Below are 25,838 nucleotides of genomic sequence, written 5' to 3'. Positions count from 1 at the left end.
TCAGTTGAGGGAAGCAGACACCTGGTCCACGAGGACCCATTTCCTTCCCCACACAAAGAGCTTGGCAACAGGGCTGAGAAGAAATTTCGTTGTGAGTCAAGGGCTCTTTGTTACACATTCCTTGTCTTCTATAAACCCAGCCCCCAAATCCTACAATGGTCATTTGCCTTTTCCAAAGCTGCCAAAGTCAAACTCAGATAAAATCCTCTCTCTGTGTTCGAGAAGAAGGCAGGAGACTGGCTTCTCCGTGACTGAGGAGAAGGCAGGAGACCTGGGTGTGTGCAGCCTGAATGAGATTAGGCATGTGCAGCCTGAATGAGATTAGGCATGGTTTGTGCACTTAGCTCTCCAGGAGGCTCCTTGTTTCTTAACAAAGTGGTTTTTGAAATGGATGACTGTCCAGCAAAATGGTATCTTACAAAATTAGTTAACTAATGAATTCAGATTTACCCACAAATGCTGTAGACCCACCTTCAGAGAGTATCCCTGGGCTACAATTTAGATTCCCATTTTTTTCTTAAAAAGTTTCTCCTCCTCTTCCTTTTCCTCCTCTCCTTCCTCCTCTTTTTATTCTCCATCCTCTTCCTCTTCTTCTTCTTCTTTTTCCTCTCTTTGTGATGTGTATGTGTTTGTGTGCATGCGTGTGTGTGTGTGTGTGTGTGTGTGTGTGTGTGTGTGTGTGTGTGTGATGGTGCACTTGTGTAGGTCAGAGGAAAACTTTCAGGAGTTCATTCTCTCCTTTCATTGTGTGGATTCTGGGGACCAAAGTCAGATCATCAGGCCTGACAGGTCCTCTTTACCAACTAAAACATCTTCTACCTCTCATTTTTTTTTCTTTTTTTGAGACAAAGTCTCATGCAGTTCAAGTTGGACTATGTAGACCCAGATAGCCTTGGTTTTGTAATCCCCCTGCCTCAGTCTATCAACTGCTTGCTTTGTAGGAGTGTGTACCCACCTGGTGCTGTACCCAAAGTCTGCCCAGTGAGAATTCAGATTGCATTTCATACTCTTCAAACTTCCAGTATTAAAAATGTCATTTCCTGAGGGTGTGCATCTCATTCTAGAGGTGTAGCTGTGCCTGCTCAGACAGAGTGAACCTTGTGTCTCAAGTTGAAAATTAGCATGAATAACGACAGTGCTTTTGCTGATTTAGCCTCCGGTGTGTAATACAAATAGCATACTGACATCACAGGCATGAATGGTGAAGTAGCAGGTGGGCCTGCAGCCTCAGGAGTCAAGAAATCATGTAACAAAACTCAGGAGCCAGCGACGTTCATTCTTAACATGTAGCTGGGGTTCACAATGTGACAACGGCTTTAACAATTGTTCTGCGCTGGAATAACTTTCCAAGTTGTTGTTGTAACTAGCAGTCTTGAACCTAATGCTTGCATTCAGAAAACACAGGGATTTGTGCTGTCTTGGCCGCACAGGAGCCTGAGGCAGAAGGGCAGACAGACATAAGCTCAGTTCCGGCCCTAAACTTTGCTGGTGCCAGCTTTAGCGTTGCGTTCAAGAATCTACCTCGATGACTGAATTTCTTAGTGTACCTGTGTATTTGGTCCCCAAAGAAGTCATCTTGTACCAGGGTGGTTATTTTGTAAGTGTGGTGGTTTTGTGGGTGAGTTCTCAGGGAAGAATAGGGGGACTGAGATGTTGAGTCCATTATGCTCAAAGGAAACATAACCAGGGTTTTCAAGAGATGTCATCAGGATGTTGCTGAGTGTGTTAATGATGTTTCTGGCACTTTTCTGCTCACTGTGATGCTGTGTTGTCAATGTGCATGCTCCTGACTGTGGCTTAGAAGAGGCATGATCTGTATCAATATTCATTCTTAGCTCAAAGTACGTGAAGAAGCCTGATCTACATCAATATTTATTATTAGCTCAAAGTACGTGAATAAATAAACCAAGTGCCGACTATTTCCTAGAAATTGATGTGATCTGTTTAACCAGAGGACATCTGCTATGAAGCAATCATTCATGGCTTTGCAACTGGCCTGGAAACAGTTCACCCAGTAAGGTTTGGGTGCTGAGTCCTTTGCCTCCTGTGTGCCACAGCAGTCCTTGCCTGTGAGGAACTCCGTGGCCAACAGTCCTGCGTAGGCTTGGGCGTGTGCACAATTGCAGCACATCATTGCCTCTCCGCTCCAAACACCTCCATATCCATCTCCCTACCCCTTCCCCGGGGACTCCCCCTTCAGCCTGGCCAATGCACAGTTAGGCAATGGGAATCAATGCTCCGTGGGGTGTCTTTGATCAGAGAGACAGAAGTGCTGAACTACAATTCCTGTGCCTCCTCTGCCCGTCATCCCCACTGACAGCCTGAACAGCTCTTGAGGGCGACCTGCACCTAACCACGGTCAGCTTGAGGAAGCATCCTCATAGTGGATGCCTCTGCCTACTGCCTTCCCTTCACTCGGGTATCACCCTGGCTAAAATTATAGCATGAACAATGTTTCTCTCAGGCTCTGCATTCTGGGAAACCCAGACTAAGACACATACACACACACATACATACCACATACACAACACCCATACATACATACACCCCACACACAATATACACACACCACATATAGCACACCACAAACACATACATCACACACATACATGAAAATATATAGGCACACACATGCATGCACACACACCATACACATATATGCCACATACTTACAGATGAGTGCACAAACAAACACATACACCATCTCCACACAGATCATCACCACATCTAAACACACACACACACACACACACACATTCAACACACATGCACGCATGTATAAATGTTTCCCAAAGATCTTTATGCAGTGAGACTGTTCAGGAAAATTACTTCAGAAGGTGTGCCTTTAGGTTACTTCTCTTGCCTTTTAACTGATACTTAGAATAAATTAAGCTATCAAAAGGCACATTTAAAGGCACAGGCCTCGTTGATACTATCAATTGTTGTTTAGACTCCTTTTAATTAAGGCTCACTAAATTCTCACATGTTCTATTTTTATTACTGATCATTGGTGGGGAAGAAAAACTTCATGTCAAAGTCTCTCGGAGAGCATCTACAGATGGCTAACCTAGAACAGCGGGCCTGTCTAGGATTCTGTCCTATCCCCTCATCAAAGAGCTTAGATACATCCTATTGCCAATGTGGACTGACCGAAAGGGGATTTCATGTTTTCTTTTGAAGTCACGTGGGTCCTTAGCACACCTAATTGTAACTTAAGGTCAGGATTAAAGTTGGAGTCTCTGAGGACTGCTACATGGCCTATGATTCTTGTAGTCTGGCCATTTATTATGGTAACAGCAAAACTGAGTGGAAGGTCTTGGACCATAGCGGGTCCTCTGATTCTACACGAGGCTCTGAAGATGACTACAGGGACATGACTTTAACATGTCGGAAGACAGAGCTGTGCACCAAATGAGGGCAGACACGGAGCTGCCTTCTGTAGCAGGGATGCTCACTTCAGATGGCAAAGGAGAAAGAGACTGTCATTCTCCCAGACACTCACCCTATGGAACAGGATGCCAGGGGATCCCAAACAGGAGCATTTTGTGAACCTGGTCTTGTTAGGATGGGATGGAGCAGGAGATGATCAGAAGAGGATCCAAATGAGAATACTTGGTCCAGTACCTTTGACAAAGTAGATGGTCAGACTCTGTAGGCTTCTCCTGGGACTAAATGATGAGAGGTCCCAGGGCACAGGTTCTGATGTAGTTGAGATGCAGGCTGAGTTTCTGCTTCCAAGGTACCACCCATGTCTCCAGAAGAGACAATAATCAACTTCTCATCATCAGCCCTCCCTGTTCTCAGTGCCCACAGCCTTTGACTAATTCTTTAGAGTCCCCTGAAGACACCCAGTCAGATTTAGGCTGATAGAACTTGTGGCAGGACATGTCCTCAAAGCTCTCAGATACACTAGCGTTTGGTTTTCTGGACTGTTCTGAACTATATTTTCAATACCTGACGTACAATGTGGTAATTTTTCCATTGGGTATTAAATTGTAGCTAGATATATTTACCTGGAGTGACTTCTGCCTATGCTCACATATTATATTGTGAAATGGATATTTGAACTCAACGGCAGTAGTGGCATTCACAAAATCATGGAGCCATTTCTGACATCTTAGAAAAGGACACAGAATTCCTGAAACAGGGTTTACCTCTTCGTTGTGTTTATTTCCTTTAGCACTTGATTTAATTATGATAGATTATATTCTTAATGTTTTGTTCAGGGGGCAATGTAGTATCAGGATGATGATGTCATAGTTGGAGTTGGTGGAGGATGGAGAGAAGAGTCAGCTCTTCTCTTGCCTTGGGGTGAGAGTAGGGGTGGAATGAAAAGGCAGCCTCTTTTCCAAAGGTAGATGTTTCTATTACTTCATTAAAAGTAACGTTTTTCCTCATTATCCTTTACAGAAAAACTTTATCTGTTCATCTGTTCACTCACATACCTGCCCATCCACTTATCTATCATTCAACCACCATCTGTTCATCTATCAACCATCACTCATCCATCCATCCACACATTCATCCATCCATTGACCAACCCACCCATTGATCCATTGATCAACCCACTCATTGATCCATTGACCCATCCATCTATCCATTGACCAACCCACCCATCGATACATTGATCCATCCATCTATTCATCCATCCACCAATTAACTTACCTAGCCACCCACCCACCCATCTATTGATCTATCTATTAAATGATCCATCCATCCATCAATTCATCCACCTATCCATCTACCAGCATCTCCATTAATCTATCCATTTATTGATTCATCCATTTATCCATGGATCCATCAGTTCATTCTTCCAGCCACACAGTCATTTATTTCAGAATAATTTAACTCTGATATTTGTGCTATATATAAGCTCAAGAAAAAACCCACCTCACAACCACCCTACACTTCAGACCTTTATTATTGGTCTAACTACTTCTTCCTATAATCCAAGTGTTCTCGATACTTGATACCCATGGGTGCCAATGAGGTCACGTTAGTCTTAAGACATGAATTCCCGTCCTTTGGTTTCCCTAGCTGTGGTGGTGGCTCACATGTGGCACATCGTGCAAAGAGACACACGCTTGCATAGTGGCTAAGAGCAGGACCCGAGTGCCTGCTCTTTGGGTGTAGTCCTGGCTCAGCACTTCTCAGTTTTGCCTGTGTAAAGCTCTGCTCTGTGTCTTAGGACATAGTAGGTAAAGTGAGACTGAAGAAGCTGATGAGAACACACACCTCATTAAAGACAGTGTCAGAATCCACAGAGCTGGTGGTGTCTGACGGTCCCAGGGTCTGACCTGAACCCTCTGCTCCTTAGTCCAGAAATACTTGTCACCCCATGTAATGGGACAGTAAAGTAAACATGTGAGGACCAGACTGTGGGGACTTGGAAGCTTCTGGGCACCCTCCACTCCACTCAGTCTTCCTTTGAAAATGTCACCAGGATTTTGAAACAAGATGCTTTCAAGGATTTTTTTTTCTGTCAGGATCATTTTCTTATCTGAGACGGCATCTCTCACGACGTCTATCCCCTCCATTTTGTTTCCATTGTGCAAGAGCCGACATAAAAACCCTCCTCTTAGAAATCCTGAAAGAATGACTCTTTTTCTTCCTGTGCACATCTCATTCAGTCTTCCCCTGGCTCTAAAATGTGATCTTTTATGGTGCTAGGTGGCATTTGTGGCACCTGAAAGGTACTGGTGTTTAAGGCATTTAAAAATGATGGGCCAGGGCCTGCACCCTCTTCGTGCTTATATCCCATTTAATTTGTCTTTATTCTGCCCTGAAAAATCTCACCTTTCATTCTGCACAATTTCTCTTTTATCTTCATCCATCTATGAATTATTCAAGGAAGGGCTTAGATAGTGGGCTGGCTCATACCTGGGGTGGCAGCTGCGTCCCTGATTTGGGTGGTTTAGCTTCCATCAGGAGCCACACATTTACCAGCTTTGTATGACAGAGGACAAGCATTGGTATCAAATTAAGGGCAGACGAAAAGAAATGGCTGTTTGTACCTGTACATTTGCTCTAGGCAAGGAATGTGCTCTCTGGCTTAAATTAAGCTGGCTGTGTTACAGCCTCCGCCTGGTAGGGGTGAATGCCATGGCAGGAACAATTGATATCTGGCTGGGGGTCGAACAATGGCAAGTCTATCGCTATAGAAACCCAAAGGTTCCAAATTAAATATGAAGAAGGGGCCAGCTTTCTGTGAACTTTCCTCCTGGTTCCTTCCAGAGAGGAGCTTGTCTCACAGGGTGGAGCACAGCGTCGCTGATCTTTAAGCTTTGCAAGGGCTGAAAGTGTTGGTAACATCCTGGGGGGCGGGTGCCCTTCGGTATGCTCTCTTAGATAATCATTTCCTCGGGACAGTAAGCATTACGGGTTGTTCAACTATGTTGACATTCATATTTATCATTGATTCTGTTGGTTTACACTGATTAGAACCTGGATAATCCATGTTCATCAGTCATCATTGACTAATGACTCCCAAATTCCTTATGACAACATTGAACACTGAAGGGCACTGATACCCCTCCTAGGAGATTGTTTGTAGACTGGCCTGGGCCTCATGTATGAACTCTGATGTCATCATGACTTCTTAGGGGTCACTTCTGGTGATTTGTCTTTTCTGGTAGCTGTCTGTCTTTCCAAAACCCCTTTACTGTAGTTATGTTACAGTGGTAATTTCCACAGGACACAATTGGCTCCATGCTTCCTACTGGCCCTATTTCCTTCTCCTAGAAATTAGAGCCATTGCAGCCTCTTCTTGTCTTCTCAAACTGATGCTTCCTGAAAATTGTCAAACACTTGGATTGACAAGATGCATATTCCTCCATGCATCAAAATAACCGCATAGGCCACAATAAGCTTTGAAGAGACAGGCTCTCTGTTTATATGTATTTATGTATGTTTTATATATATCTTGAGAATGCTCAAGGAATCTCCCAGACTGAAGCAAATCTAACCTTAAAAGTTATTTCTTCATACTGAGTTTAATTAGGGATGACTAAAATTAAATATATGCCTGAACAAAAATGTCAAAGAATGAATGAAAATGGTATTAAAAATAGCTCATAATGTTTTTCATACTTCTTGCCAAACTGGACAAATGGAAATACCCGGGACAGGCATAGACAATGATAGATAAAGTGGATTAGCAGTGGGGAGGAATGAGCAACATAAGAGTCCCTACAGTGAACGTAAGAGTCCCTTGTGCCTGGTGTGAGAACAGGGTGGTGTGAGGCCAGCCTCGGCAGCCTTGGGGTTGGCACGCAGCCTTGGCTACTTTCCTTCTGTTTGGATAAGGTTATGTTCAATCAGCAACCCTCACCATCTGGCTTTTCATGGGGCTTCTGAGCTGTCTTCAGCCAGCAGTGGGCACTGGCAAGCGAGGCGGTGGGCAGCTTCAGCAGGTCCTTGATGGGAATCACTGTTTCGTGGTCTCGCCGGCACCATACTTTAGAAGTTATGGTAACTCTGAACTCAATGTGATATGAGAGATATTTGAATGAACAGAAAAGATGAAGATAATCCAAAATATGTCTGATCATTTCTTTTTCCTTTCTTAAAATGTTTTTCAGAGACAAAGCGCTGGAGCGACCAACGGAAAAGACAAGACTTCGGGAGATAATGGTAAGACGGCAGCAAAGGTCCTGCTGCCTCCCCACCCCCATCTGCGTCTCCCTGGGCATGTGTAACTTTGAACCGTGCCTTCCACCCAAACCGGCTTGCTATTTGTACCAGTGCTTTAGTTTAGAGTGGCTTTTAGCAACTCACAGCGAGCCTTGTGGTCCATCTTTGCAACGAAAAGCCGAACAAGCTAAATGTGATGCTAAGAGCCATTTCCCTCCCAGTCAAGAGGACTCCCATTTTGGGCAACATGTTAATTACAATGCAAATATAGTTCTCTGCTTTCTTCATTAGGGTTGGTGAGATTCCACCCAAGTTGTTGTGAGGCTAAAATGAGATCAAATGAGATAAGTGCTTTGAAAACTGTGAAATGCTCAACTCCTGGAAGGAGGATAGAGAACTGGGCTCTGCCCTCCGGAGCACCCAGAACCCAGTGCTGGTCTCTGCCGTGGTGCTGGGGCAGGGCTCCTGCTTTTACTGCAGAGTCACCCAGAAATAAAACCATAGGGTGCTGGGAGCATACGCCTCCCTTCTCTCCAGGGTTCACTGGGAACAATCTTCAGGTGTAGGAATGAACTTCATATTTTATGGAAACTAAAGACTGGTTTGGAAGACCTGGATTTGGGGCAGAGAACACTGTGTAATAGTGAGCCCCTTTCCCCACAATAGCTGGGGACTACAGTGTTGTTCTGAGGATGCTAGATTCTGCATGTTCTTAAATTTTATGAATTATAAAACATGGTCTTCTTTATTAGAAAAGTTCTATTGCCTCCAACTGTGTGGAAGGGAAGCTGGTGTCCACCAATCAAAGTGTGGATAACAAATGAGACTCAAGGGGAGAACATCCCGTTGTACTGTCCTGGTCACGGACAGAGCTGTTGAAGTGACAATGACCTTATCAGAGTGGAGGATGAGAAGGAGGGATGCTGGGTCTTCCAGATCCTGAGGATGCTTCATTTTATGTCCAGAAAATTTTTGTCCCCTGTACAGGACTGAGGGAATATGCAGGACACTGGAAGGAGATCAGAAAGTTGATGGCAGGGCAAGAAGGAGGAGGAAGGTTGACACTATTGGTTCTAAACAAGGAAGGGTGTCTGTGTATCGAGGAAGGGCGTCTGTGTATCACAGAGAACTATACCCCACTGAGGCCTCCACTGATTTTCCTGGTCACACAGTTATATCCACCTGTCAACTGAAGTCTGTATCCACAGCTTCTCACAGCATCAGGACTATGGCCTTTACAGTCCACCTATCCTCAGGGTCACCAACCTGTTATAACTTCACTTGTGACCTTAAGTATGCCAGAAGACCTCCCAGACCTTTAATGCACATTGGCTTCACTAGAGATGGTCCCTCGTCTGGAAGTGAAAGTGAAGAAGTTTTCAAAGCTTGCTTATTAATAAATAGGAATAAACATTCTATATATCAATTCAGGAGACTTTTATTTATGAAAACTTCCTATTTCCAAAGCATCAGTTCTATCTAGTGCTGAGAGCAGCGGTGTTTACATCTCTTGCTGATGTCTGCCCGACAGAGACCTGCCGAGTTTTCCTGTCTGCTGATGCATGCCTTTTGCAATGCCCCATGATGTGCAGCCTCTGGAAAATTCCACCGTGTACCTGGGAGGGAACACGGTTTTAAGAAGGGAATAAAATCTTTTATTGTTCAACTGCATCCTTTATAATCTCTTTTATGACATTGTCCCTAGCCCACACTTTGAGTTGCCTGTTCTTGTGTGAGCCCTGAGTAGCCTGGAGCCTGATGCTGAGGCATGGTGGTGGCTGGGTTGGCACCAGGTCTCCCGTGACCCATGCCTCTGTACACACACTGACTTCTCTTGACGTGCCACTGTTTCTTTGGGGCATGTCTGCATGTCCTGGGCTTTGTATCACAGGCATGATTGACCCTTACGGAGGACACACCTTTCTATCGTTTAAAAACTGCAGTTTCTGCCAGCTTTAATTTTTTTTAATTAATTTTTAATTGTTTAATAATCATTTAATATTTGAATTAAGAGTTGGTTCTCATCAGTAGGCATGAAGTGAGCCTCTTTTGTGGAGGTATAAAAATTAATCAAATGGAAAAAGTCAAGATACTATGAATAAGGTTTTTTTATTATATAAGCCTAGATCTCAAAAGAGATTTGCTTCTAAGTAGCAAAAATAAATTAGAGATTATTTGATAATTATAGGATAATGGCACTGTTTAAATCCATACTATTATAAATAAAATATTCCTTGCTTTGAGAAAAAGCTGCTTACATATATTTGTGTATGACATACTATTATTATATTAGTAAGCCTTTTGCAGGCTTTTATCTCGAGAATGAACAAGGACAAAGACTAGCAGGGCCCAAAAAAGACTGCGCATAAAATGTCCCAGGAGCAGAACAAATTTCCCTGAAGATTTTAAGTTACTTAATTTCTTATTCTCAAATTTCTGGATCTTGGAATTTCTGTTTTAGCTTAATATTAAATCACATTAAAATTCATTCTGTCAGAGCAATTATCAAGGGAGATCTATTATGTTAATGTATGTTTCCAGTTACTATCACGTGAAGCTGCCTACACGTGTTAAAGGAGCAAGGACCCACGAGAGCAGACCCGTGCAGCGTGAGACGCCGCAAGGCTGTGAGAACCACATCGCAGTCCTTAATTTTAAAAGGAGGATTTCCAGCTCTATTAGTGCTTACAAGCCGACATGCTATTTTTCTAAACATGGATTCTGTTGAGGCCTCTGTTTGAAATAGAAGGTCATGACAACTTTGGGAACGATCTGTGGGTCATGACGGTTTGTATCATGAAACACGGATATAGGGGATTGCCTTCTGGGCTTGACTGACCTGTGTACTTAAGGCTGTCCCTAGAGGGCTAATGGCTAGGGACAAGATTTCCAGAAATGCTTGTTGTCACTATCATCATAACATCCATTGACACAAAACATGACACCTATCCATTTCTTAATGTCCTGGATGCCCCCTTACTCTCCTGAGGTATCAGTCCACAGAAGCCCAATGCCCCCTGTGTTCATTTTTAACTTTTTTTTTTTTTTGTGTGTGTGTGTGTGTGTGTGTGTGTTTGTGTGTGTTGGGAGTTGTACCTTTGGAGGCAGAGGTAAGAGATGCTCCTGGAGCTGGAGTTAGAGGTGATTGTGAATTGCCTGATAAAGGCCCTAGGAATTTAGCTTACATCATCCGGATGAACCATACGTGCTCATAACATCTCACCTTACCAGTCTATGGCTGGCAGGTTTTTTTTTTTTAACATTAAGATTTTGATTTCTTTGGTGTATACATCTGCTCTTGTGTGTGCAAGTATATGTGTGTGGAGGGTGTATTCCTTCACCTTTTTTCTTGAGACAGACTCTCTCACTGCACCTGGAGCTCACTGGATTTTTCTAGGTTTTCTGTTTCCACATAACTTTGTATACATGACTGTATCGAAAAGTCACAAGGGTTATGGGGATTGAACTGTGTCCCTCGTTCAACAGGCACTTTAACCAGTGGAGCAATCTCTTCAGCCTGGGCATTGGAATGTGGATGACCTAGAGATTTCCCTGGCTCTGTGGACAGAGCTCCTGGGGCCATCTGCTGAATCAGGCCCTGGGAATCACGGCCCCTGATGTAATTTTCCACCTCAGTGAAACAATAGTTCATGGCCCCAGTGACAGATCTTTGCAGTCTAGACAGAAAAATTAAATCCAAACATGTTTATAAATACAGATGCCATCTGAATGTACATAGCTCAGTACTATTCGCCTGTTTATTCTTGCAAAAATCATATCTCTTTTCTGGATGTTTGATGTGTGACCTGATATTGGTCACTCAGAGAGACCTGGTTTAAGTCTCTGTGTTGACAATGGAAGTAGAGAGACACCGAGAGGCAAGCAGCTTCGGGGAAGTGGGGGGGACTTCCCGTCGAAGGAGAGATTTATGAGTAATAACCCTTCTGGATGACTCTGCTGCTTGCCCAAAGCTAAATTGAGTTTCTAAAACTGGGACAGAATTCTCCTGACTTATCGAGCTATGATGAATTTGTTTCTAAAGATTCCATGTGAAGAGTGAAAGGCAGACAAACCCACCAGGTTGGAGAAAAGAGCAGCTCCCTGCTCTGAAGGGCAGTGTCTGTCACTACCTGGGGGTCACCCTGGAGTTGGGGGTTCTTTTATGAGGGTAAATAGTACAACACAGCCTCAGGTTTGTAGTCCAGAGGTATGCCTCTTCCTTGGGGTTGGGGCTGTCACTGGGAAGTTTCTGGTAGCTGTGAGCATGTGCAGGAAGAAGGCAAGACTTTCCTTGATGGCCTGCCACTGACAATGAGGGAAGCGCTCTACTGTATTAGGTTCTGTCCTCTGCCTATCTTGACTACAATCCAAATAAAAGGAATTCAAGTTTATTTTACCTTTACCTTCGAGAGAATCCACCCACTGGTACATAAGAGAACATTGTTCTTATTTTTCTGCCATCAAGCAGGTAGGGAGAGTGACTGAGACCCACCTTAAACACACATAGGCATGTATACACTGGGCTTCTTTGAGGGCTCAAAGAAGATGTGGAATTCTCCTATGCATGCCTTGTGCTCCTTGCCCTATCCCCACCCTTATTTTAATGTCGCCCACTAGCCAGCAACAGTCTTGTCTTTGTTCTTGGTGCCTGACAGGTTATCAAGACCCACATACAGATGTGGGCTGATTGTGCCTAGGATCTGCTGAATCCATCACTTTTTGATTTGTACAAGCATGGGGTGTGAGGTCACATGTGCAGGGGCGAGCACGCGGTGACAGAGGACTCACATTCGTGCTCAGGAGAGAAGACCATTGTTGGAGGATGCTGCTGAGGTGACATTGCATTTGTGTCTAGGCTGACCTAGGAGGCAAGAGAATGAGATGTGTTCTCTAGAAAGGTGACTGAATGAATGTCTAAGACCCCGGGTGCTTCTCTGCGTAACGTGGCTATGCCTGACTTTACATAAGGCATGGAGACAGGGAGGCCCAAGCTGCCTGGGATGCAGTTTTGGTGTTGGGAGTCAGGAGGAAAGCTTACCAATGCATTTGGAAGGTGGGTAGAGATTGATCCCTTAGCTCCCACCGAGGGGCTGACTCCACACACATCTCAGTTCAGCTGAGATTTGAGCTTCTTTGAAAAGGGACAGTGACACCCTTAAGCACACCTCAGAAACTTGTGTTGCTTACCCAGACTGCACCTGGCTATGGAAAACTCCCCTCCACGAAGCCATCAGGTTCCACAGTGTGTGATATCTTCGAGGCCACTGAGCCTTTTCTCTCTCTGCTGCTGCAGTAAAACCTGTCCTGCAGAAGCCGGGAGCCCCTGCAGGAGGACCGGGAGTGCAGCTGTGCATACCATAAAAAACAGAGAAACAAAAAACAAAAGAGAAAACATCAGCATGCCGGGTGAAAATCAAAACACTCTGATCTCTATCTAGGCTTTTTTCTTGTTCCATTTCCTTCTCTTTTCTTATTTGAAACACTTAATTTACACGCACATTGAGAATTTCTGAAACTCAGGGGTGAATCCTTTGTGCTATTGGCTCCGAGTCCTCTACAGAATCTGTATTCCGGGAGGAAAGGATGGATGTCCAATGTTGCTTCTAATATTGATCCAGATGGGTAAAGAATGAAATTGGAATTGCTTATTAAGCCGGGCCTTTAAGCCATCAGGGTCTGCAAGGAAGCCTGCTTCACGCGTAGCATTGTTGAACGAGTGGCTGATTCTGTGTGAAGGTTGTCTTGGGGGTTAGTGCTGACCGGATTTATTGCCATCGATCTGAGGTAGCAGACGGAATTTTAAAGAGATGTTTTGCCCTTTGGGTTGAGCAATGTAGTGACTTTGATACACAAGAATCATCTCAGAGAAACTCGATGTTGGTCTTCTTTGGAATGAGTACATCTGATACGTTATTAACCACATAGAAGAAGGTGCGGGCCTCATCCTCTATTCTTCCTCCCCTTCCATCTTCATTCCTGTTCCCCTTCCCTCCCTCCCTCTCTCTCTTGCTTCCTTCCCTCACCAACTTCCTTTCTTGTTCCTTGCCTCCTCCCTTTTTTTTTCATCTTTTCCCCTTTGACACTGAACATGGTATAGGAAGGCTAACTAGACTAGCTGAATATCAAACTACATTTCACATCACAGGCATTAATGTCAACCTGAAGTGATGAATGATGCTCAAGAATGCTCTTAGAGGTCTTTCTAAGCCCACCATGATATCATGACCTGGGAAGATATTGACCTCTGCCCTTTGGAGCTCTTTCCCAAACAGGAGACAGTAGCTTCAAGCTACGCTTATGAATTATTTGGTCAAATGAGGAAAAATGCAACAATTTAGACATCTCAATGGACTTCCGTTTGTGACTCTAGGGCTGGGCACCCCCCGCCTATGAAACAGCACATGCTTTTAAAGGAGCTGACAAGTTTTGTAGGCAGAAGGGCTATCGGAAGCAGAGCAGACGGTGGCTTGGCTGCTTTAAATTTCATTTTTCATAAGGGTTAGAACAGAAGGAACCCCCTCCCAAACCTTGCACCCCGAACTGGTCTGCTGGGGGGTGTGACTACTATGTCTATTCTCATCTGGGGTCAGATGATGCCTTCTTGCTGCTTGTGATGTGGCTGGGCTGGAGCAGGCACCCTATGCAGACCAGCTCCTCCTCTGGGTCTCATCCCACAGGTTGTATGGAATAGTATTTCCTGTGTGCTTGCAAATCTCTCATTCCCCACCCCCACCCCGGGTAGGTGAAGCAGTCCTAATCTTATTTAGAGAATTGATTTTTGCAGACAGTGATTTCCTGGAGGTGTGAAGTGGTTTACGCTCCAGCCTGGGCTATGTGAAGAAAAGGTGGTCCAGAATCATAGGCGTCACACTAGGGAGGTTTGGCAGGGAGTAGCAGGCCTGTGGAAATGCTGGGGTATCCCAGCAGTATAGGCTCCCAGAAGGCATGTGAAAATGCTGGGGTACCCCAGCAGTATCAGCTCTCAGCAGGCCTGTGGAAATGCTGGGGTACCCCTGCAGTATAGGCTCCCAGAAGGCATGTGAAAATGCTGGGGTACCCCAGCAGTATCAGCTCTCCACATGCATATGAAAATGCTCTGCTGTTCTTTGAGAGTGGGTCACGCTCACGGGCGGATCTGTGTTCCCAGCTAATGTGCAGGATTGGGTGCTGCCTGGCCACTGCAGTGTTTCCAGGGGCAGATGGAAGCCAGTCTACTCCAGTTTCAGGTTCTAGGAAGGAAGGCTCAGAAACTGTAAGAGAAAGCTCTCCAAATACACCTTTGGCGAAAGCCCTTGGGGGCTGTTGGGAACTTATATAAATTCCTTTCAACTAAGTGATTAGCTTCTATAGCTCTCACAATGAGTAACAAGTCAGTTTCTGATCAATATTAATTAATCATGAAGACTAGGCTCAATATTTTTCTCTATCCCATCAAGAAATGCTATTTCAATTTCTACAGTCTTATTCTCCCCTAAAAGGGGTTTTCCTGATTGAGTAAGTGACCAGTTTTCATTAGACTTAGGCAGGCTGAGAACCAAGTTATGCATCAATCATTTTTTAAGAATCACCTCAAAATGAGATGGTAATCAAGCCCAGAGGGCTGGCCCCAGCACCATGACTTTGTCTGGTAGGTGGCAGGGGTGTGCCGGTGTCCACACACCTCTTATGGTTATCAAGATTGCAGAGCCCATGGGAGACATAGAGCAGGCTTTGTCTTGAGTGTCCAGCAAGTACACCCAGGCTCCAATTCTGGTAGGAACAACCTGAGCAAGCTTGTTCCTGCTTGTTCCACTTACCACCCCTCTTTCCCTGTTTGTTGTTCATGAAGGACAGGGCCAGTGGCATTTGCCTAGGTCTCAGTGAGACATGGAAACTTGTCCTTGTTTAAAATGATTAAGCAGCGCATCACACCACATCCTCTGGGTGGAGGTGCTTTTCAGAGCCCGGCTGTCTGCTCATGTGGCTGGCTCAAGATGGACATCATATCCAAATTTTATTTTTGAGAAAGCAACTAATCACACAATGATCATGTCAGAACCTATTTTCACTGTGTCACTGCTGAGTTGCTGTCTTATTTCAACGTAGAGATAACTAGAAATTTCTAGGCGTTAACAACTAACTCAACGAAGTTAAATGGGTGGTAAAAATGATTTATTGTTCACTCGGAAAACTGCACTGGAAGTGTGCAGCTCAGTAAATCCAAACCCTGAGATCCACTTTGGACTCTTGTGAATCTTCCTGGACCATGCAAAACATCACCAAGTGGGCTCAACAAACAAACAAACAATAAAATAAAATAAAATAAAATAAAGCCAGAAACTGAGGAGATTGTTCAGCCAGTAAGATGCTTACCACACACTAATGAAGACCTGAGTTTGGATGTGGAGTATCCATGTCAAAGTTAGGTGTTGCAGCATGCGCCTTTAACCCCAGCACTGAGGCAGAGACAGGGAAATCCTTAGGGTTTGCTGGCATGGCTGAATTGGTCAGTTCCAGGTTTGTTGAGACACCCTGTCTCCAAAATATAAGGTGGAGAGTAACCGAGAATGACATCAAACATTGACCTCTGACCTCCATATACATGTGTGCACACATGCATGTGCAGCTGCCACACACTTGTGAGATACACATGCCATACACACAGACACACAAACATGCATATATGTATACCACCCCCCCACACATACACACTTATTACAGTGGTGGAGTTGGTAGGCACACCAACACCCAGGCTTGACTGGGTGACTGAATACAGAGGGTGGCCAGTGAACTCAAGGAAGCAGAGTGGATCACTGAACTTCAAGTTCGGATGCTGATTCTTTGGCTATTGATCACACCTAGACAGACAGGACACTCACAACACAGCCTGGTGCTTGCAGAGCTCAGGGTCAAGTTGATCCCTACGTGATCATTCCTGCCGCCCTGAGAGAACTCTCCCTGAAGAGGCACAAGTGGCTCCTAAGCCAGAATCAAATGCTACTCAGACAAGCGTTTTCCCAGAAGAAACTGAAAAGCTCACAGAGCAGGAACGCATTCAGCATAGGAAAACACCAAATCAAGGAAAATGGAAGGAAATATTAATTGGGTTCTCATTAATTTCTCAAATGAGGCGCAGCAAGCCTGAATGCTATTTTTATTTTAATGAGCTTGGCCGAGACTGCTGGATCCCTGTAGGTGCTGGTTGTGGCTTTGTTTGATTTCTTACTTGGACCACACCTTGTGGTAGATTAAAGATGGCTACCAATTACCACCTGGCAAACTTTGCATCTGGGTGAGCTCCGCAACTCATCAGACCCCGAGAAGCTAGCAAAGTGGATGCCACATCACAAAGTGATGCCCAGCCTCACTATTGGCAGCGTCTGTTTTCCTGCTTGAGAGTCATCCATGGAAAAAGCCAGTTGCTATATAAGAAAGGCAGCTTCCTTGGACCTCCAGGCTTTGAGGGGGCCTAGGCTAGCCATATAGAATGGCCACATGTATAAAAATCATCTGCTCATGGCTATCTCAGTCATCGATGAAGAGCCACGATGAAGAGGGCTTCAGATGGGCCACTTTGCTTCTCGCATTTCCTCCCCTCTCACCTCCCTTCCATTCCTCACTGCCCTTCAACCTTGCTCTTTTCTTCTCCCTCTCTCTTCTTATGCATCCTTCCCTCCCTCCCCCTCTCCGTGTGTATCTCTCCTTCTCTTCTTTTACTTTCTTCATTCATTCATCCATCCATCCATTCAATATTCTCTTGTCTACTGTGTACCACATTCTAATCAGAGCTGGTGATGAACTATTGTAAGGGAGGTGTGTGTGTGTGTGTGTGTGTGTGTGTGTGTGTGTGTATGAGAAATCTGTAATGGCAAATATACCTGTTGTGGTCCCAGGAGAACACTGGAAACACTGAATGGATACTCTGAAGTGCCTCTGCTCTGAAGGGACTATTTGCAAAGATGTGTGGCAGAGCCGAGAGAAACACAGAGGAGAGAGTGTGCCGTCTAAGACTTGCCATGAGATTTTGTCGGGTGTCAGGGGTGTTTACCAGGACTTTGGGAACAGTGGCACCGCCGCAACATAGCAGAGATGTGTGGGGCTACAGGATTTAGCAAATCAAGGTACAGCATGTTCACCCAAAGTTCAATTTCAGATAAGCTGAAAAAAAAATGTTTTCAGGATGCATATCATGCAGTGTTGGGGTATAGTTCTTTCAAAAACATTTTACATCTGAAGTTAAAAGTTTACCAGGTGTTCTAGTGTGTCTGGCAGCTCCAGGTTAGAGGGAAGGAAGAGAATAAACAGGTTTTCTGACCACAGCTAGGGCCACCAACTGGAAAACCTAACCAGCACCACAGAGCCACTGTCAAGAGGAGGAGAGAGAGGGATGGAAAGCCAGGGAAGAGAGGACACAGGAATGGCTGTGTGGACGCAGGGTCCATGCTTAGTTTCCCACAATGCACTTCTCTCTTTCAGTGTTGTGCTAGGTCACTCTGATTAAATAACTGAGGCACTTGTACTAACGTGTCTTTACGGAGACAAAGCAGGCATGTCACCCAAACTCAGAAAGAAAAAAAAAACCACTTTCTTCCTCATCTGTGGACCCCAAACTACAATGCTTGCATACATATATGTAAACGGCTATAGGTGTGGGTCTAGTATAACATTTAGAAAGGCGACAAAGGGGGGTATCAGGTGATGAGCAAGGCTGAATGCAGGCAAAGGACACAAAAGTCTGAGGAGGACATAAAGCTAACTGCTTTTCTAGTTTTAGATCTGTCATGTTTCCTCTCTCTTTTTTGTGGGTAAGTGTATATAAATACATACTTGATCATGAAACTATGAAATCTTGGTAAAGTTCCATGGTTTCTGAGTGGCTTTTCGAACCATAAAAAGCTCACTGAGATGTGTGGGGTTGGGAAAGGGCTTGTTTAGAGGCTACATTAATCTAGCTGCATGATGTGTCTTTAACACTATTTAGTGAGTATGTGCATGTACCTGGGTGTATACGAGTATACCATATGTGCTGCATGATGCTAGCAATGGTGAATTTATTACAATAAAGTGATATATATATATATGTGTGTGTGTGTGTGTGTGTGTGTATACATCCCCACATTTACACACACACACACACACACACACACACACACACAAACAGGGATGATTACCTTTCTACACAAATAAAACACAAAAGCAGGTACAGCCAGTCTAGGCCTGACATCCTTCCGTTTGAACACTTAAAGCCTGATACACTTAAAGTAAGGTTTGTTTTGCAAGGCCACATCTTGCTCTCCCAAGGGCATTCGTCTGTTCCTGTGCAGATGACGGAGCATTCCTATCATTCCCTTTGAGCCCCCATCCCCACTTATAAAGGGATTATACAGGATCAGAGGAGCAAGGAGTCCAAACAGCAGACCCTAGTGAATCCCAGGCATCTGAGAAATGGAGAAGGGGGGAGAGAAACATTGCCTCAGCAGGTTCCTCAGAGCCTGGAGGAAAAGAAGTGCAGCTTCTAGACATCTATGATTGAGGACCACAGGGACCAAACCCCATGTATGCTTAGAGAGCTCATTATCTGTGGCAGGAGCCCCCAACCAGCATACCACAGACTTCCAGGAAAGCTGCCTTCCTGTAGGCTGAGAGAGAGCCTAAGGCTGCTCCTGCGGAAGGGATCTGTGGATGCGCTGTGCTGGCCCACAAGGAAGTGGGAGGGGCACCACTGGCTGCCGCAGTGAACACTACCGTGCCTCCTGTGCACAAGGCTGAGCAAGGCTGTATTCAGTATTCATCTCCCCCAGTCTGCTGCTAAGGGAGGAGATGTTAGCATTGGCCTTGACCTTGCTGGGGAGGATGGAAGAGCCATCTGCTCTCCTTCGGGTCCTTCTTGGCTGCCTCAGCTTTGAAACCTTGATTTAAGCTTCTCATTAAACTGAAAGATCTGCAGCTTCAATAGCACAATAAATGGCCACGGCTCTCTGGTAATCAGCCATGTCTGCTTTTAACCTGCTCCCTCCTCCTCACCATGATGCTAAGAATTGTGTTTTCCTGTATCATGGTGAGAAAAGAAGGAATAGGACCTCGTTAGTGATAAGCGACATCTGGAAGTTTCAAACAGCAGCAGAGGTGGTCAGTGAATGGAAAACGAGCAGTTTATTCACTTGATTTTTCCCGGCATTAGTTTGAAGATTTCTTAGTCTTGCTGTTGTGGTTCAGAGATTGTGGGTTGATATTCCGTCTTTCACTATTTGTTCCTCCTGCAGGTAGGTTCCAAATCTCTCCAACTTCGTGTAATCCTCTGCTCATGGTACACTGTTTGGAGCGGCTCTTTCCCTATCACATCTTTTTCGGCATTATCACCATGAATAAGAAGACTCATTATTTGCATAGGTGATAGTCCATTCACTGAAATGCTTGCCTTCCAATCATGAAGGCCTGACTTCCATTTTTTGAACCCATATAAAAAAGGAAAAAAGCCAGGCTTGGTGGCACTCGTTTTTTTGTTTGTTTGTTTGTTTGTTTTTTGTTGGTTTTTTTTTTTTTTTGCCCTGGGCAGTGGAGACCAGGGGTTTTTGGGGATTCACTGGCAAGCTGGTCTATCCTATTTCATAAGTCTGGAGCCAAAGAGAGACTCCAACTCAAAGAAACAACATGGATAGGACCTGAGGAATCCAATGTCTTCCACATGTGTATGCTTGCATCCACACATACACCTGCACACACGAGCACACAAGGTTATATTTCCCTTGGAAGTTACCTTTCTCCCAGTAACTAAATATGAGCTGCTTCTTAGCAACTCTTGAGGTTCTTTTGGAGTCTGGACATGATTTTCCAAATTAAGCAAGCTTTTCCCCTTTTTTGTTGAGATCCGTGTGGACTACAGATTAGCTGACATACAGATTGCTGCTAATGCATTCAGATCAGCAAACAGAGGCCTCAGTTCACACGGGTTTAGAAAGCACTCCTCACAGTCTGTGGTTGTGCTGCACGTGTGCCCTGCACTAGCTTTGTGTGTGATAACTGCCTCTTCACTATTTCTAAGCACATTCTCCCCTCTGTACCATTCTACCACTGCAGATGCTACAGATAACTGAAAATTGAGCCATGCTCTGGAATTCATTGAGGAAACAGGCCCTCAGATATCAGAGATATTTCTTTGCAGCCAATGCTGATGGGAGCAGAGTGACTTTTATTCCAGCCCTTTCAATCCCAGCCGTCTTACAGAGCCAGTTGTCTCCAGGAAAGCTCTGTGTGCATCAGCAGAGCCCACCCCCTACCACACAGCATCACAACGTGTTCAGACCACAATTAGCTGGCGATTTCTTGGACTTCAGGTTGCCATGTTTCATTGTGGATATAAAAACCCTTTGGCAGTTTGAATTAATAAGTGCTTAGCAAGGTGCAATTTCCCACAAGTCCATAAAGCAGAACAGATTTTTATAGTGAACTATGATGATGAGTTGGGACATCAGTGATGGCTTTGATGCTATCTTTGCTGGTTATCAGGCACCTGCTGGTCTCTGCCAGCGCCCTGGCTTCTCTGAGCTCTGTAATCATTTCCTAAGACTTTCTCAGGGACAAATGTTCAGCTCTGACCTCTCCTAGTCTATCTATGGGTTTGCTGTCACCATACTGTCCCCTCCTCCGGTGTAGGTGCATTTCAGCAGATGGCTCTCAAGTCTGTCTTTCCTTCTTTGGTTATTACCCTGACTATAGCAGGCTGAGCCTGCTTGCTCTGAGGCTTGGCCAGACCACTGTATCTGACTTTTGATTGGCACCCAAAGAGATCATGCATCAGAATCCAAAAGCTTCCTTTGTCCCTGTCATTCTACACCACTGAACCTGTTCTGGATTCCCCCACAATAGACCATTGCATCCCTTTGGTCTTCATTGTCTTCAGAGGGGGATAATGTTTCTCCTTTCTCATTGTGATACTTCATGAGTTTGTGACTGGCTCTCGTCGTTTCCAGAACACTCTAGAATAGTTTAATTCTCCTTTCCTTCTTTTCATGTATTCATGTGTGTGGTATATGCATGCATGCATGCATATGTGTGTCTATGTTTTTATGTGTGGTGACATGTGTGTGTGTGTGTGTGTGTGTGTGTGTGTGTGTGCATGCATGTACATGTGCACGTGGAGGCTCCAGGTTGATGTCAGTTTCCCTCCACCAATCAAGCTCAGGTCTCAGCGCCAAGGTTGGTCTAACTAGCCAGCTTACTAAGGGGATCCTGATTCTAACTTCCAAGGCTGCAATTATAGATGAGCCTCTGCACCCACAAAGCATTTTATCTGGGTTCTGGTCATATTAATTCTGGTTGTCTTGCAAGTGTGGCAAGTACTCTAGCTGCTGAGCCATCTCCCAGCCCCTGAGTTCTCTTTATTTTTCTTTTTCATGCATCAAAGAAATGTTAGATATGAGCCCAAGAAGAGACATGGCAGACGCAGTGGAGGGGAAAGAAGTGGGGGGGCTAGGGAAAGCTGAGCTGGGGCTGTCAGTGAAGACACAATGACAAATAATTTGTAAGCAATTTATCAAAAATACAAAAATGGGAGAATTTGATCTAAATTTTATTCTTCTCTCACCCCTCACACTACACACAAGCGCATGCACACACACGCACACACACATATATACACACACACAAGCATGCATGCATTCTTCTCCCACCACTCACACACACACACACACTCATGCACATACATGCACACACACGCGTGCACACACACACGTGCACACACACAAACACGCACACATTCTTCTCCCACCACTCATACACACAGATACATGCACACACACACAAGCATGTGTGCATTCTTCTTCCACCACTCACATACACACACACACACACACATGTGCGCACGCACACAGTCGCTATCATGGCATCTGCTTTGTGTTGACCAGCTATTCCTGAGCATGGGGCCTGCCCTGGAGCGCATTGATAAACCCAGTGACAGTCCACTGAAGAAGACCGCTTTGCCTCCCCTAGCACCTCCCCTAGCAGCTGTCCATCACAAACGGCTGCTTGGGTGGGACCTTGTGCTGTTTTCCTCTTCTCGGTGCTGGGATTTTGTCTGACTCAAACTTGCACTAAAACAACTCCCCAATGACCTTCTGCTCCACCCATAGGCCAATGTGTCACACAGCCCTCACCAGACAAGCTGTTTGCAGTAGACGGTTAACACAGACCCATACGCAGACCACATGCAGGTGGTGAGAAGGCCTGCAGGACTCAGCCATAAGCAGGTGTCTTTAGTAAACCTCTTCCACCAGGGTTCAGGGTTCCATGTGGAAGCAGAGGCAGGAAGATTTTAAGAGCAAGAGGTGGTGAATGACTTTGAGGAATCGGTGCCTTTTATACACAACAGGACTGGTACACGTATGAACTCATAGAGACCATGACAACATGCATAAGAATCCATACGAACTCATAGAGACCATGACAGCATGCATAAGAATCCGATCTTTTATCGCATAAACTGCATTTCCAACCAGCTGACTGCTGATTATGTAAAAGGGTGCCTTTTCCTGGACATTACTCTGGTCTGCATGCAGTTTTTCAGGGTGGATCCATGACCACCATTCAGATGAGTACAGATGTAGACAGCAATGTCCCACACGTCACGGATAGAGGGGGCTCCTCCCATGCCGGTGAAATGAACACCTATTAAATCACTGCTGTTTTTTCAGCCAGAATATTCCTATTATCTTTTGTAATTTTGAAGCTGTTTTCCCTGTCAGTCAAGGCGATGCCACTCGGCTCTAAGCCTTTTGAGCAAGTGCCTGAAGCGGCCACACTCTGCCTGCCTCAGTTCTGGTCACTGGTGTCAAGTGAGAATTACTTGTCAAAAGATTATCATTTGCCCCTTTTATTGACACTTAAATTATGGCTCTCTGTCTGAAAGAGCAGAGTGTAATTTTGAAGTTAGTAGCTAGATATGCTGTGGGCGAGGCAGCTAAGGCCTTAGAAGACGTTGTGAGACACACGCAGATACAAACTTCACTCTTTCTGTTCACACATCTCATAGTTGAACAAATCCATGAAATCCTGCCAATTATGTGTCTAGGTTTGAGACAGCCCAGTAGGTCACCCTGATTGTTCACAGTGAGTGAAATGTAATTCCCCACTGTATGTTTCTAGGCTCAGCTTAGAATAACTCTTGTGAAAGGTGGGCTGTAACTGCTCTTGGGAGATGTTCCCATTCTATAACGCACTAATGTCAGGTGCTTTTTAAAGAATTCTGCCTCAGTTGCAACCCTTGCCAGTTCCAGCTGCTGTACCGTGGGCACCTGCGGTCCAAATGTGTCCTCTCTCACTTCTCACACTTTTGATCTAGACAGGAAGGTTCCTATTCCCTCTGTTGATAATTACAGTGCTTCAAGAATGGGGTTTTAACAATCGGCTGGAAAATAGGTGTTTAAGTTTTTAAATTTTATTTTATGTGTGTGAATGCTTCGCCTGCATGCGTTCTGTGTACCACATGCATGCATCATTTATGTAGGTGAGAAGAAGGCATTAAATCCCTTGGAACTGGAGTCATAGATGGTTGTGAGCCACCACGTGGGTGCTGGGGCTTGAACCCCGGTCCTCTGGAAGAACAGTCAGTAACCTCTGCGCCATCTCTCCCACCTCTGAATATCGGTCGGATCACATTGCCTGATATGTTAGTTTATTTTCTGTCATCATGATAAATACCATGACCAAAGCTACACGGAAAGAGATTACCACCTCCAGGCACAATCCATCCTTGAGGGAAGTTACCCATTTAAGCCTGACTTCAAAACACAAGCAAACAAAAGACATGCTGCTTCGGGGTCCCTCACTGGCTGTTGCTCAGCTGGTTTGATTACACAGCTCATACCCACGCGTGCCTAGGTGTGCTAGGTGTTGGTGCCACACACAGTAGACTTGGGCCACCCACACCAACGTCCATCCAGTCTCCCATGGATGTAGGGCAGACTGATATGGGCAATCCCCAAGAGTTTCCCTCTTCCTATGTGACTCCAGGCTTGGTAGAGTTGAGAATAAAAGCTAACCAGCAGCTGATGATGGAAATTTCTCTCTCTTTCTGGAATTCACGAAGGGACTGAAATGAGCGTGTTTTTGTTTTGGTCTGTAAGAGTGCTTCTGGGGCCCTTGCAGGATCAGTCGTCTGCCTGCCGGTCACATTGCATGGTGGCTGAGGCAGCTGGTTCTCCTTGTTCATCCACCTGTCCTGATGTGAAAGAAGCCCGGAGTTCACCAACCCTGGGGAAGCTTCCTGGAATTGGTTATTAGAACATTGTTAGGTGCTGCTTAAAGCCAACTTTCCCTCTCTAAAACCACACAGTCTTCCTGAGCCCAGGTACCGCCTTGTGTGGAGTAGCATTTCATTTCTTCTTGGGTTTTAGTTTATTTATTTTTGTGTGTGAGTATGAATATATATGTGTATATGTGTGCGTGCGTGTGTGTGTGTGTGTGTGTGTGTGTGTGTGTGTGTGTGTATGTATGGAGGCCAAATGATGACCTTAAGTGTTATTCCTCAGGTTTTGTGCCACTGTCTACCTTACGTTTTGTTTTTAATATTTTTGGAGACGGGCCTCTATCACTGACCGAGAACTCCCCTTGCACATAAGCTAGGCTGGTCGGCCAGTGGGCCTCAGGGATCTGCCTGTTTCCACCTCTCTGGTGCCAAGATCACAAGCACACACCACTCTGCCTGTCTTTTGTTTCGGGGTGTGTTCAGGGGATCTAGAACAGGTATTCATGCTTGTAAGGTGAGCTTTTCACTTCCTGAACCATTTCCCAAGCCCAGGTTTCATTTCTACTTCTTTTATTTTTATACCATCTGGGCCTACTGCACTCCTGGTAACTAGAATGAAGCTTAAGCTTCAGGTGAACCATCTCTAAGGAGTGATTTCCAACCCCTCAACCAGTGTTTGTTTGGTCTCTGGAGTCAGCCTTCCTTACAAGCAGACAGCAATCAGATGTCTTCATTGCAGACATAGGCAGTGGAAGGCCGCAGATGTGGGCTCGGAGGTCGGAGTGTGATGCTCAGATGCCAAGGACAATCTCTGGTAGTCAACACACATCTTCGCATGAATAGACACATGTATTATTGATCCAACTCCAATCATTGTCCTTTCTGTGTCATTACACAAATATTCAACCATGTTTATTGTTTTAAAAATATACAGAGAGGGCAGACATCTTCACAGTGATGCCAGTTCTGCCTTCTGCTTCATCAA

At 45.0% G+C, this 25,838-nt stretch overlaps 1 protein-coding gene across 1 annotated transcript in view; it reads left to right on the top strand.

Annotated features, from left to right (window-relative positions):
- Pcp4 (Purkinje cell protein 4) overlaps window positions 1-25,838 on the top strand; it is a 59,855-nt gene that overhangs the window by 20,000 nt on the left and 14,017 nt on the right. Inside the window, exon 2 of the mRNA XM_048422609.2 lies at window positions 7,581-7,632. Coding sequence (XP_048278566.1) covers window positions 7,581-7,632 — 52 coding nt within the window. The remainder of the gene's footprint in view (window positions 1-7,580; window positions 7,633-25,838) is intronic.

Source organism: Myodes glareolus, chromosome 2, assembly GCF_982192425.1.
Source record: "Myodes glareolus chromosome 2, mMyoGla1.1, whole genome shotgun sequence".
In the NCBI taxonomy this organism is placed as follows: Eukaryota; Metazoa; Chordata; class Mammalia; order Rodentia; family Cricetidae; genus Myodes; species Myodes glareolus.
This window is presented reverse-complemented; position numbering and strand designations above follow the sequence as displayed.